Source organism: Hyposmocoma kahamanoa, unplaced genomic scaffold (genome assembly GCF_003589595.1).
Source record: "Hyposmocoma kahamanoa isolate Upper Pololo Valley unplaced genomic scaffold, ASM358959v1 63, whole genome shotgun sequence".
NCBI lineage: Eukaryota > Metazoa > Arthropoda > Insecta > Lepidoptera > Cosmopterigidae > Hyposmocoma > Hyposmocoma kahamanoa.
The window spans coordinates 14392144-14408245 of NW_020653851.1; the positions used below are offsets into that span (position 1 = coordinate 14392144).

General features: G+C 34.6%; 1 protein-coding gene across 2 annotated transcripts in view; it reads left to right on the top strand.

The window, feature by feature from the left end:
* The first annotated feature begins 684 nt into the window (after positions 1-684).
* LOC113229964 (facilitated trehalose transporter Tret1-like) overlaps positions 685-16102 on the top strand; it is a 19432-nt gene continuing 4014 nt past the window's right edge. The window contains exons 1-3 of one of the 2 annotated variants that reach the window (XM_026463661.1): positions 685-1097; positions 12371-12463; positions 13736-14133. In XM_026463661.1, coding sequence (XP_026319446.1) covers positions 13861-14133 — 273 coding nt within the window. In that variant the 5' untranslated portion in view covers positions 685-1097; positions 12371-12463; positions 13736-13860. The remainder of the gene's footprint in view (positions 1098-12370; positions 12464-13735; positions 14134-16102) is intronic. The other variant, XM_026463660.1, reaches the window with a different exon arrangement.

Sequence of the window (16102 nt, forward strand, 5' to 3'; positions counted from 1 at the left end):
ATATATTGTCTCTTCTACAAAATTAAAAATACCTCTTAGATTTGTCCTGTCTCAAACTCTGCATTCCTAAACTAAAAACAAGCGTTTGTTATACCGCTAGGCCATAAACATTGCGTCAATAAACTTTGCGCCCATGCCAATCCAATATGCAATGTGGGTGCACAGTACGACTATAGTCAGTATTAAATTTAGACGATAATGTCTAAATATAATATGTCTACGAATATTCAGACGGACGACACGCTAGTTTATTACAGTGTCGATGTGTATACACACTGTACGTATCTGATCGATCACAGATACTTTCGTACAGTCACTGTGACCACTCGCTGTTGATACAGCCCGCATGTAACATGATAATAACGCACTCACTCATAGCCCCGTACTAGGGAAACCCTGTATCGCGGATGCCATGGATACACGCATACATAACCACAAATTATCTAAACATAAATGTTGGCCATACAAATATTTCACCCGGGTCCCGGCGGACCAGCATGGTATAACCGTTCGCCACGACTCTATGGCCACGAGTCCACGACATATTCAAGCTCGAACCTTGTTATCGTTCTTCTTATCGCAAGACTTAAAAGTGATAAACAAGAAGCAAAAGCGTGCGCCTGCGCCGATTTGCTTCATTCCATTCCACTCTGTGTGTTGCAATCACTTCGTTCGTCATCGTTCGCCGTCGACTCGTTCAGTCGCTCAGTCGCCACACTCGCGTCGCCACGACTCTCCTCGTGTTTACTTTTCGCATCATGAGCCTGCAAGCCAACAACACATAAATCTTTCAAAATGAAGCCTAATCGGTTATAACGTTTTGTTTATCAAACCTTTTTAATTTTAGATCGAATATATTATATTGTGATATTTAGTTAGTTTTCCGATATTGTTAATATTATTTAATATTTATCTATAATGGATTCGAATTATAGTACTTAGTATATATTTTTATAATTAACATATCAGTGCTCAAGATAATCTCATTCCAAAACGCCCAGTAATTGAAAATTAGTCTGAAAGTTTTAAATTAGAATCAGTTACGATGACAGCCAAAACTCGTTCACATTGGAAGGAATATGGAACAGCACTATGCGGTAAGTTCATTTTCTAACCTCTCTATCACACCATGCGTTAACCTCATTAGCTGTTTCTATTTTCCGCTTTTGCTCATTGTCTGGACACAATTACTAATTAACGTAGTAATAATACGTCGTAAATATGGTATAACGCTGAATTCCGAGCATTCTCAGTCAGACACAGCACACTTCTCGGCTTTCAATCATTCCGCTGTCGCTTCGTATCGTTTTGTGGCCTCTCATCAGTTATTGCCTACAACAAATTTCACGCGATAGCCACCAATGAATCTAACATTATTTACATCAATATTACTTTTATACATAATATACAACCTTTGCTTAATAATATTGTATCTAAAATAGTTAATTTTAAAGTTCAATTTCTTTGTGTATACATGACAAAATCACATAACCTCGATTAATACTCGCCTGTCGATTTTGTTTACCAGGATAGAGGACATCTGAATTCAACTAAATGCCTATCTAAATTCAGTTGCAAAAGGTTATCAAAAGAGCACATGTTATTTACATGTGTCTTACTTTTGAATCCACTACTTTAGAAATTATAACAAATGTAATCTACTGTACGCTTATACAAATATATGAAAAGACATGAATTATGCGTATTTACTTTGGCATAACCAGACATAAATTCTTGTGAAAGTCGCTTTCACACGCTGCTAATTTTAATAAGACTAATATTACTACATACGTATGTCGATCGACATAACACGTTATATACTTTGAAGTATTTTTAATATATATTATATGAAGTAAAAACTCAATGGATTTCATGTTCTTTTTAAGAAAATGTACTTTTTTAAATTCAAATGGTAGTGCTGTCCATGTTTTATATCTACATTAAACACAGGAACGTATACAATATAACTTATATTAAAACTAGATGTTATATTACAGAGCACTTACAAAACGTGATCACTTCAAAATTATATCACTTCACTTCAATATTGCCTGTAAATTGGCGATATTATTAAGCAAATTATCAATTATAAAATATTTGAATCATAAAACAGTAAACAGAAATAGTTAATATTAACCCGTCACGAATCCAAGTGACACACGGCGTCCCTAACGCGCAGCTGCTTCCATCCATTTCAAAAATACAAAAAGTTATAAAACATTACTAAAATAAAAAGCAAAAATTACCAAAAAGTATTTTAGTAATACGAATTTAAAAAATAGGTACCTAAATTTTATTTTTAATGCCTATACATACATATATTTTAAATAAATTTATACAAATCAAACATTTTATGCATAGATCAGATCAAATTAAAATATCCATTGATTTAATTTATGTTATGTCTCAGAGAAAAAGGATCAATCATTAAAAAAACTGGCCGTTTAGATTTTTTTTACCTGCTGCTTTTGCAAATTTAAAATGATCATTTAAATACGTGCCTTATTTTTATTAGTATCAATTTCAATATAATATGAACAGTTGAAGGTCGAAAAAATTAAGATCGGAATGCTCTTACAATAGACTAGCAATTGGATGGAAGATCACATTAATTAAGAATGTTACAACAACTAATATACGGAAGTTTTTTTATAGCAGAGTCTGGCGCCTTTTTTTCCTTAAGGCAAAGCAGGCGCTGGTTAAACCCAATGATTCCTGGAAGTTCAAAGTCCAGGTATACACATACCCAAATATGAACAAGATGTGAACTTTATTCCACAACAATAAGTTTTAAATCTGCTTCTTTAATTTTTTTTATATTTACCGGGTAGTGTACAAAATTTGGTATTTCAAAATTCCAATTTATTTATAGTAATATGTCAGGAATCGATGGTACAAAATTTAAAAGCAAACCTTTATCCTTTTACCATTTCTAAACGAATAAACAACAGCATCTTTTTTTTTAAATGATCCCAAAGTAAGGAATTAAAGCACTTGTGTTATGGAAATCGGAAACAATGACGGTACCACAAACGCCCAGACCCGAGACAATATAGAAAAATTAGTTTCTGCACTGACCCGGTCGGGAATCGAACCCGGGACCTCAGAGATAGCGACACCATGAAAACCGGTGGGCAAACGACTCGACCAACCGAGGCCGTCAAAATTATTTGTAACTTCATCCGTACATGCATAACTTTATTTTCAATTTTAACAGTAGTTTAGCGATAACCCACACATTGAAATGTAATCATATCAAAGTAATTACAAATTTATATACTTATAACATTATATGCTTCGTTAGTAGGCGTTATTATTTCGCGTATTTTCAATAAAGATCTAGTCAGTTGCCATGGTCATATCATACCTTGGTACATTACAAGTATATACCCCTAACGTAAACAAGCCTCCAACGTAATAATGGTGTTTTCCTCAATTGACGAGAATTAAATTATCGAACCAAACTAATAAGTGCCGGTTAAACCGTTACGAACGTATGTAATTAAAAAATAATAAAATCCATTGACAACACACAATATTTATAACTTTAAAAAAACCGACCTCCAAAATTTGTAAAGTTTGCTTGGAATTTAGTAGCCGTACTCGCAGAGCTCCTTGTGAAAGAGTTCGTCCAGGGAAATACTTGCCACCTTACATGTTTCTACCGCCTAGCAGTAATGTGAGCATTACTACGTTCCGATATTGAAGGGTTAAGGGTGCTGGTGAAATTACAGGCACATGGGACTTGTCAGCTTATGTCAGGGTGACGGCCGCACTGGCAATGCCCCTCAGATCTATGCGATTTAAAGCGCTGAGTGGCACAGCAATTGTCATCGTTTACCACCAGGCGGATGACTTGTTCGACGCGTCGCTTGCTATCATTAAAAAAAGTACTCTATTTGCCAAGTTTTATTGAAATCGGTTAACGAAAAGTGGGTGAAATCTAATAAAGCGGATTCATCCCCTAATTTGCCACACTTAGAGGTAGAATATTTTCATCAAATTTGAATGGGACCACTACCCTTTCCAACAAAAAAAGAACCATCGAAATCGGTACACAAATATCAGAGTAATTGGGTAACATACACACAAAAAAAATTGAGAACCACCTCCTTTTTTAAATCGGTTAAAAATATAGCGCAATCAATAAAAATATATGAAATTGTAAAACTTGTATAGTTTAATGACGTATAACCTCGAATAAATCATTTGCACAAGCTTGGAATTCCAGGCTTATCATGACATCACCGGCTTTTGCAAAATGGCCTCTACTTACTCATAACTAGCACAATATGTTATGAACATAGTCAAATATTGCCTGTGAAAAAACAAATAATAATATGATTCATCATCATCATCATCGCCAACCCATTTTATGATTAACAAATCTAAATTTTTTTCATCAATGTTATTTAATGACAATTTTTTGTAATTTATGCATCTTTGATTTTAAATATTAATTTAACTTAATAGTAGTAATTACTACAATTAATACCGTGAACATCGCAACATAAACCGTGGAAATATTCAGCAAGCTAGGTAAATTTTTATCAAAGGTCATTTAAAAAATCTGTACAGGTAGTTGATCTACTACATTTAACAAAGCACACGGATGTGGACAGTGTTTGCACAATATCAAACAATGTGACAACGCAGTGTTTTCAATTCTTTATATAACATTGTACAGTATAATAATAATAATGATGATGAGTTGATGAGTAATATACATTAATTCTACGAATTTAATTTAAACTATAATTTATCACCATTGTCTATGATTTAATGTCATTTCTGTCTTCTTTCTTAATAGTTGGCGACTCTGCATTTTACATTTGTATGTAGCTTACAATACATTGCGTAAACTCACCCTCAGTTCTAAGCCTGATGGCTGCATTATCTATGTAATAAATTTTCTTAAAAAAGCTATAAGATAACAACCACAGAATACAAATTAAGAATTATCGAAGAAACATTTACTTAAATTGAAGCAATTCCAAAAAAATGCTGCAGATACTGTGTTTAATAAAGTAGTAATATACAATTAGTGCGTACGCTAAAATTTTACTGATATAATACATCTCGGTGCTTTGTCACATAATATCTGGGTTTTCACATTGCATAGTTTTGTAAAAACAATTACAATGATTTTTTTATAGGTATAATAACGTGAAATGACCAACTTTCCTATGCCTTTACAATTCTCAGTAAACTCTCATTCAGCCTCCCTTATAGCCGTGTAATTATTGTTCGTAGTCGCATTAAAGCTGTAAATGTTGAGTGTGAATGACATTATAGTTTACAGTGGATTTTCATCGATGCGCTCGAGTGCGAAGAGAGAGCACTACGGGTGTTTATAAACAATATGACAGTATTCTACTTAGAAGAATTCACAGTAATGAACAGACCATGACAATGGCATAGTTTTGTTGATCTTTTACCTGTAGAGTTCTAAATGAACTTTGTAACTTTTAGGTATGAAAGAAAAGAAAATTTCTTTTCATTATTATTTCTTTTTTATAAAAGCTGGAAAGGAGTTTGTAAACACTGAAATGCCGGTGCTAATATTGACTCCTAAGATCATAGTTACCCACACTGGTCCCTACTACTAGTTCTAGGGGGGTGATAAGGGCCTCGGTAGCAATTGGGGAGCGTTGATGCTGTCCAGGAGGCGCTACCACCGCCTTTGAAAAAAACCTGTATTATATATTTAAACTACACTACATATACGTGCTCTTTGCACTTCAAGTCTGACTATAAAGTAGCTATAAAAGCAAAGGCTGCAAAGGCCGAGTGCGTCTTTGCGGCGGGGTGAGAGCAGGAGAGAGTGACATAAAGCGATATACTGCTAGAAGAAGATACTGCTATTCTCGCGTAGAGATCGTGTCATGCTTGCAGCGCGAACACGCGATGTCGCGACGGAATGCGTCGGCATGTCATGCTGTTGTCGCAGCTCCTGATTGGTCAACTCAACTTCTACGATTCATACAGACGTACTTACTTTGTTTTTCTACGAAATGGTGTCTATGTGCAGTTGTTTATATCACAATGTAAAATCAAAACAAATGTAGCATGCGGCAAAATATTGCCATTTATACATCCACCATTAAGGACGCTTATTATAGGCATGTTTAAGGATACCGCGTCGAATCTAGGGATAGTAGTAGTGCTGCCGAAGGATTCCCTGCTGAGAAATCCCGTCAGTGGGCGCCGGGCCTTAACATTTCTGTTTATTTATTTATTTGACGACCTCAGTGGCTGATCCTTTGTAGATCCGTTAGGGATTGCATTGTGGGTATTGGATGCGGAGGTCTCGGGTTCGAATCCCGGTACGATACATTTGGGAAATTTTTCTAAACTGGTTCTGATTTGGTGTTCTGGAAAGTGCCCCAGAGTGAATTCCATTGTTCCATTACTCATAGCACAGGGAATTCCTTAGTTTGAAACCAGGCAATTGATGTGGATGTCTGGCACGTATGTTAGTTCTTATAAACTCAACAATAACAAGTTTCCAATTGTAAGTTATTCGACTTGTAGGATTTTATTTCCATTTTCATAAGATGTTGTCTCCAAATAAGCTCCCTTTTTATAAAGTCGAGTTAAAGTGGAAAATATTAAGCATCTCGACTAAGGTAATATTATGATTAAAATTTTTAGTACACAATTGTATGAGAAGCTAATCGTAACATACAACGTTTATTTTATAACAGCCTTCAAGTTGATGGTTTAAGGTAATGATATTTGCGGTTCAACGCCCATATTGTAATCTCTATAATGTACTCTTATAGTCAACTATAACAATTTTAATGGCTTCATGTTACTGTTACGAATGAGTAATACTATTATTTTTATTTTAACAGTAGAAGAAATTGAACGCACAAATACCAATGTAGGTTATTTTTCATATCAAGCTTATCATTTTTATCTATTTGGATCACGGAAATATCTCTATAAGCTCAGACGTTATGTTGTGAAATCGATTCAAGAGAATTCGTCGAGAGTCATATATGCATATAACAGGAAATTCGCAAAACGAAACGATAGTTCCAGTAATTTACTTTGGAATTTCTTTTAAACTGTGAAATAAAAAATAACTTTAAATTAACAAGTCACCTATGTGGCTCACGTTTTAAGTTTCCCCAGGCAAAATAACGTGACAACAATGCGCGTGTTTAGAGGTACTTTTCATCTGAATTTTTCCTAACCGCAATCGTAAAACAAAAACATAAAATCCTAGCTAACGCTAGTCTTTTATATTGGGGCAAGCGTTCATATAAATACATATAGCTGCAATGCTTCACTAAATTAAACGTATGAATAATTTTAATATTTAATGTCATTTTTTACTTAAGTAAGGTTACGGTTATATAATAACTGATAAGCATATACTACAGTCTGCCAATTCGTGCCTCTTTCGTGTCTTAGTATTTTGGGCAAAAATACTTTACATAATGTCCTATAACTATTTTCCCATGAAATAGGTTCTATTGTACAAATATTCAGTTTCTTCAACCCCTTACACGAATGAAAAGAAGTAAAATGTATGCATTTAGCTGGAAACATTTAAAAGCTTAGAAATATATTCCAGCCTTTTGCATATCGAATTTATTTTTAAAACTGAATTTAAACAATTTATTTCGGCAAAATCAACCACATTCAATTGGAGCTCCGAAAATTGAACATTCCTAATCCTATAAAATATGTAACTTATAACATAACCTTTAATATATGCAGGCTAAGATTGCCTGTTCTGCTCTGTGTACAACAAATTTTTAAAAGAAACGTAAATTGTAGGTCGCTCCTGATTCTACATTGTAGTCACAGGCTTTTATCTTTTATCTCAAACGCAAGCAATGTGTTTTTTACAACCGCAAGCGCTGATGAAAAAACTAGCAACAAGTTAAAAGGAAGAAACACTTCAACGAGAACAAGTGTAATAGTTGTAAAATAATAGGAACCTGAATATTCAAAGAAAAAGTGTCAAATGGTAGATTCGGTAGCGCGAGTACCACGTGTGCTGGAATCACGTGCACGCAAGTTATTTTTAACCTCAACGAATAGATATTCAACTCTACATTCATACACACACAGTCATATCCTTCATACACACCATGTAATATTTCATTATCGCATGTAATTCTCTACTTATATTCACATACACCATATTATTATGCACAATCGATCTTTTCCACGAAAAGATGGTGTAATCAACAAAATACTTTTATAATTCGATGCCTTTACAAAAAATATACTAAAAGAGTACTTATAGACTGAACGGAAACTTTTATCAAGTTGTAATAATAGATCTTGGTTAACGACTAAGTCGAATATTATTATCAGTACGTATCAGTAAACCACCATTAAAACTCTAGTCAGTCGTAGACAATCTGTACAAATATGTCTTTAAACAAAGTCTTATTTCGGCATAAGTAATTCCAAAATGTATGTCAAATTATTTTGCTTCTCATACACGCTCCGTTCTCATTTAAATAATTTATAAGGCCGCTACATTTTGATTTGTTATTAGTTTATTACAAACTGCCAGAACGTGTTTAAATTGTTAGACTTCTTATTTAGTTTCTTTCCTATTTAGTTTGTTTTTTGGGAAATGGTTTCTATGTGCAGTTGTTTATATCACAACGTAAAATCAAAATAAATATAGCATGCGACCCTCTAACTTTCTTTCCTTTTACACTTGCCAAAATGCCAGTTTCTTTTTAGTCGTCTGGCAAAACGCCTCATAAAAACTCAATCTCATTTATGTTAAAATTTTTAGTTCTTGACATATCTCTAGCATTTTTATTATGTAATTTTTTATGACTTTTTTCTCGGTTCATGATCTTTTATTGTATTTTGTTGAATTAAACATACTGCAAAAATATCGTATTGAAAATTGAAGTTAACATAATTAAGTCATCAATTTTCAAAACAGAAATTGTCGGTTTTTTCAAAATTCCTGTGTTTTATTTACTCACTACTTGTTGTCATTTATTATATTTTATAATTCTTCACTCTCATATTTTACTATTATAGTCTGATAAAGACTTCCAAGATTCCGTCTTAGACTTTTTGGCATTATATTTGAGTATAATACCCTACAACTTAGTACATGGTACTTGTAGATCTTAATGTATATTACTTAGGTATATAAAATTCAGTTTTTCAACTAACTAACATAAATTCACGAATCATTTTCCCTTACGGCCAAATGCGTCGTTGTAATAGCAAAGGTCAAACAAAATCCTAAGATAAATTGTGTATATATTGTAAACATTTCCTATCAATAAATAATTAAATAAAAGCATACTAGCAAGCAAGAAAGTACGTTTAATTGCGTTTTATTATCTTTTTCATAATTCGTATACAACACAGAGTATTACAATATAATACAAAATTAATTAACATTTCCAACTGTGACTGAGAATGATTCTTTACTGTTCTACACAAGGTGGCGCTTGCGTCAGACCCCTCCCGGCCCCCGGGCTGGGGGGCTCCGCGTTGCGCCGCGTCGCGTCGACCTCGCTTGCGGGTCACTCACACATACACGCCCATATGCATGCCCATATATCTGTCATATTTTAAGTACGTGTTTTTCATGTACTACACACGAAAGCATTTAATTACATCTTTTCATGGGGTTTAGTTTCCTGATTCTCTATATGTGGAGCACCGTTGTATTATAGTGGCTTATTTTCATTTGCACTATGTAAGACAATCAATGCTATAAATGATTGAAATTAAAGTTGTGTATAAAAAAATACTTCTGTACTGGTTGTAATGCGTATACGATGTGGAATACTTTTAGTAAATGTAGAGTTCCTTTTAAAAGAGTTAGTACCGGGAAGTACTGTCACCACACCTATTTCTGCTGCCAAGCAGTAATGTGAGCATTATTATGTTCCGATTTTTAAGGGTGTTGGTTAAACTACAGGCACATGGGACTTGACAACTTTGTGGCTCAGTTTGACCGGAGCAGTGTCCTACAGATCTTCCCGATAAAAAATTTTGAGTTGCACTATAACTCTTTATGGATAGGCGTGTCGCTTACCACTGGCACACGACTTGTTCATCCCGTTACTTGGTATAATAAAAAAAACTAAAAATTCCAAAGCCAAGTACCAAATAAGCGTAAGCACAAGTTAGTTGCTAGTCAAATTAGTTGTTTACTCTTCTAAACAACGATTCAGAAAAAAACACACGCTGGACAGACCAAACAAATCAGCTCTAGCCCAACACCCTGAAACAAAGTGAGACAACCCATTGGATCGAGATGATAGCCCCCAAGTAATATCGTCGGAACGTCACTACGTAGTCAGAAGTGTCAAATTTTTAAAGGTGAACACGGGTTTAAAGTAACCGATGCTTTTAATCCGGTAGTTAGTGCGTAACCCCAGCTATAATAAAAGCAAAAAAGATTCGACTTCCGTTTCACGTATGGATACGGTATGTGGTTTCTCGAAAGAAAGTAAGTGACAATGGTAACGCCGCAAGAAATCGAGATGAGGGTAGACGTCGACATTGAAAAAGGGTAGACAGACTGTTTGATCTTAAAGCTGTCAACTGCCGCTGGCCAGTCATCCCTTGATCATGGAGTTTGTAACCGTTTCGAAATATCGGGAAAATTATAAGTCACGTAGATCAATAGTAGAACGTGAACGTTTTACCTGTAATTAATGATAATTATCTACGTTCTTGTGTTCAGAAAATTAGTGTTATATTATTGGTAAACGATTCAATTCCATTCCGGACCAAAAACCTGTGTCTTCTCGAGATTGGCGTCTCTCCATCCAGACTGGCCTCTGCGTCCGATGTGACGTCATGGGTCCGGTGGGCGGTGGCATAATTTGTCTTTCACGGCAATTAATGCCATAAATATTATCAGCCATTTATGAGAAACGTAACATAGCAATTTCATCTGATCTTATCAAATAAAATCCTTCGTGCAAAAGTTATAGTAAACTGAGTCGCGTTGTTCATGAATTTAATAAATAGATAGTCGTTAATGATCTGTATGTCAAAAAAAAATGATATCAACAAATTCAATATGCAAATGAAAATGCAAATTCTACTCTGTTTTGCCATATTACGTTGAAATATAGCAACTTCAACCTTGGTATTCACAGAAATCAAAATAACTTCGTCGTTTGCCGACGCGGCAAAACGTGCAATAATAATATAATTATGTTTACACACTTGGTTAATACACAGAAACGTGAGCAGAATGACAAATGTAGCATCCATATCTACTATATAAATTTACGGGACGCTGTTCGTGCCAACTGGCATTCGGTGAACGTCCCCGAATCGATATGTATGAATTACGTACTTTATACATTTATAGTCGTTTAATACCTTTATACAGGGTATATAAACTAGCTTTTATAACTAATAATATAGTAAATATACGTCAATGTCATTAACTAAGTGCGAAATTCGCTCAAAAAATACATCATTGCATTGTTGTCAATCAGAGCAATATATTTTAAAAGCATGAATAAGAATTGCTATCTTCACAACAAAATGTGCCTGTTACATGACAGATAATGTCACTTCTTAAGTCGCAAATTTTACACCCTGTACGTTTAGTGATTAACATACATCCAAATTAAATGATGCCAGGTCAATGAACCCCTTGTCCCATTTAGATGATGACTATTACTGAGGAGACGATAATGGTCAAATTCGTTTTCAATTTTGCCATGTTATCAAAAATGTATTGTCGAATAAAATTAAGTTAAAAGTGGAAAATTAAATTCAATGATTTCTCCCAAAAACCTTCTTCTCGATGAAGCGATATCAATGAAAGTACAACCATTAAAATACCGTGCCACAAGATAAATATGGTTTAAAACTTGTTGTTAAACATCCGTTAATCCGAATGTACAAGAGTACGGGCAGATCAATAGCCTTTAATAATTTCCATGGTTTTCATAAAATACAATATTACGATCAAGAATATCACCGATAGCGATATTACTGATTCATACATTGTAAGTTTAATGTATAATATCAACAAGTAAATAGTAACATAGTAAACTGCCTCAATAGCGGTCACCTAGTAGGGGCAAGAAGTTTCCATAAGTGGCGATAAGGCTGTGAACGATAACTAGCATGGTTGCACAATCGCTACAATCTTGTTTCACTACATTGATTGGTAGTTAATTCGAAAACGTCGTTTCCAATCACAAACAAAACGTGTAGGGTTGTACCTTAAGTAACCTTGGAAATATCTAATGGGTTCGCGGAAGCCGTTTTCCTCGAAGTCTTCATTATTCTTACCAAAGTAATGCTGCTTATTCATCCAAAGGGTTCAAGGCAAAAACGATAACAGTCAATTTTGTAACATTTTTAAACAAAATTTTATATTTTTTAGATTGACCTAGAAGATGCACAAATCTTAGCGATTAACCTAGATGTATGCCATAATTTTGTAAGGCTTTTTCCGGCTGTTTTCGTAGTGAAATCGGTAAGTAGTACATACATAGAAATGTCGATTTTATTCATATTTTTTTAAATTCTCATCGATCTTGGCTTACACTCTTCAACCTGTAAAAAAAAAAGGCTATTAGTATAATAATATAAACCTAGTATCAAAGGGCATTTAAGTCTCATTACGTAACTTTTATATTTTTTTAATATCAAGTGAGGGACGAACAAGTTGTGCGCCTGATGGCAAGCTACACGCCTGTCCATAACAATTGCAGTGTCCTCACAGTTTTAAATCGCAAAGATCTGAGGGGCACTGCCACTGCGCCCGTCACCCTGAGACATACATAAGTTGACATGTCCCATGTGCCTGTAATTTCACCAGTACCCTTACCCTTCAAAACCGGAACACAGTAATACTGACATTACTGCTTGGCGGCAGAAATAAGCAAAGTAAGATGACTCGATGAAAGGTTTATGTAAACATTCTGATTCACTTTCGTAATAAAGAATAGTCTTTCAAAAACTTAATTATAAGAATTTAAATAACATAAAAAGGCTCATTCATTTAATTTTAATATATTTTTCATTATTACGTGCTATAACTAAACCTAAGAGCAGAGCTAAACTTCAAATAACTAACTCTCTCCACAGGCATGAATACAAGGTGTCTCGTAGAGAGGGTCGAAATAGGTGGCTATCGCCGTCAAAACGCAGTATATCAAATACATTCATATTGTAAACAAGAAACACGACTCTTTCTTAACTTATCTACCTACTAGATACTTCCTACCTGTCCAATGTGATACGATAATGATAAACGGATTGTAATTTTCCGAACATCCGCGGACATATCCTTGAATACTATATATATATATATATATATATATATACATTCTGGAAGTAAACTCCTTTATCTCAGTAAACATATCCTTATTTTTTCCACGCAGGATGTAATGTAATAACAATATGTACCTATGCACAACAAACAATTTTAATACAAGTACGAAGTCACCGAACTTCAGACGACGTAATAAAGCAATCGTCAATTAGAGGAAATATATCTACTAATAAAAACTTACGTGATCATCATACGCACTAACACACGTTTTAACGCTATTAGAACCACGAATTTCTCGGCATGATACTAATATATACAGAAAGCTTAGGTTTTATTGAATAGCGCTGTCTGGTACTATAAAATTAGCTTCTAAAACATTAGAAATTGAGTTCACTATTGAAAATAAAATTTTTATTTATCCTCTTTTAGCAATAAGCACGTAAAAATGTCTGCTTATTTTTTCTATTACAGCAACGCTCATCACTGCAACCGCCGGAACCTGCTACGGTTGGCCATCACCAAGTTTAGAAATACTTAAGACTGTAGACAGCCCAATCCCGATCACAGAAGACCAGGGATCATGGATAACATCTATTATGATCTTGTGCTCAGCGCTCACGCCTGTCCCTTCGGCATACATGGCCGACAAATTCGGGAGGAAAACAAGCTTACTTCTAGGCGCACTCCCGTTCATCATCGGATGGATTTTGATAATCACGGCCAGATCAGTGCTCTTCCTCTACATATCCAGAATATTTTCTGGACTCGGATACGGCATCGTGTATACTGTCGCTCCTATGTATACAGGAGAAATCGCTACAAATGAAGTCAGGGGAGCTCTGTCTACTATGATCACGTTAATGAATAAAGTAAGTATTGCAAATCATTACAAAACGCAGTTACATGTATACACATAGTTCATTTAAAGGGCAATGACACGTTTCTACGATATGATTCCGCTTGATATTAAAAATAAACAAAACTTTACACTGAAGCTGCTTACTTGGATCACCAAAAACCATGATAGTTAGCTACCCGTTTAGCTCTTGCACGTTGTCTCGACCTATGGTGATGTTAGATATAAATATTGTAAAAGTGTAAATGTTTATTTATAAACACCAACTCCTAGAATTTCTTACTCATTCTTCTAATCTGCCTACAAACGCATACAAACTAGTAGAGTGTGTCGATTTCATCTGTAATTTGCTTACGTAGGAAATAAACTTCAAATTGTTTGATTAGATAGTTACCTCTAATGCAAAGTACTCTTTGAATAATTGAATTTTGTTTTTTTTAATTTTAAATACTAGAGGAGGTCGCTCACCATTTAAAATGCGTAAGTCAGTCAGATGTTAATAAATTATTCACGTTTTAAAAATTCGTTATGACAGATCAACTGTAAATTTGTACCTTTCTGATTCAATTTTGAAGAAACTATATAAATATAGAGATCTCTATATAATGTGGTAATAATAAAACCCTATGATTGATTACTTTTTTATGTCCGTCAAGATTAGAAAATTTGATAGACCGTTAACTAATTAGACGACGCTTACTTGCGAAATGGTAATTCAAATTGTCCTGTCATCTTTATCAAATTCAGACAATAATATACAATCGACGCCTGTGACATTTAGAATACGTAATAATGATTTAAATTACTCTATTCAGCACCCATGCAATAATAATATTTCATTGTGATATATTTAAATAAAATGCGTTAACGAACACACGGCTATACGTGTACTTGTGTGCGGATGTGACTCATTACCTTAATTACAAATAAAGGAATTGCGTACATCCACACGAAGCCTTTAAAGTAATATAAACCACACTCATTACATAGGGGCCAACTGTTATGAAAATGTTCCACGTGGTCGTTTGTTTGTATAACCTTAGAATTCCGACTACGCATAATGCGATATATATTGCTATGCTACGTAATATTTCGTATATTTCTTTATTTCTCATAATAAATAATAACAGTATGAAGAACTTGTAGTGTGAAACTACTGACCTCATCATCATCATCATATCATGTTCATCTCACTCATTATAAGTTTTCTCGGAAACGCTTCTACTGCTAAGATTGCATATCAAAGGAAGAATGATTTATAGGAATCTATGGAAGAATAGATTGTAGAGGGGTAACATATCTGTCAATCAATGTCAAAATATTAAAAAATATTAAATACGATTTACTGCTGCTACCGAAACGTTGACGTTATTGAAGAATATTGACAAGATATATAGATGGACTGACAACATTAATCGAAAGTGACACTGGCCCAAGCCTAGTGGCCGCTATTAGGCTGAACTCACACTGGCGCAGAGTCGAAGCGTCGCGTCGCATCCTGTTTTTCAACTCCACCGCCAGGCGACGCGCGTCGACACTCGCATTAGTGCGCTGGAATCACAGTTTGGTCGGCGTCTGACGCCACACGGCGCCCAAGTGACGCGCGAAGCCGCTCGAATGCTACCAGACGTCGACACTCGATTCCATATTTGCAAAACACAAATTTGTACCTTAAAAATTGGAATATATAGATGAATATGCTATAGGCGAAAAACATGACGCGTCGCGACGCTTCGACTCTGCGCCAGTGTTTTGAGCCGAAATAGAATAGAATAGAATACGAAATAAATATGTTTATAAAGTGAAATTGATGAAATAGTACGTAATTAGCGTTGGCAAAACGAATAGAAAAATTTGGAGATACTTACTATCAGTACGATAGAATATGCCAAGATCGGGAGATCAGACATGAAAAGTGAGTAAATTGTCAAAGTGCGAGAAATAGCTTACAATAGCAAATTTTAGTAATTTAGACACTAATA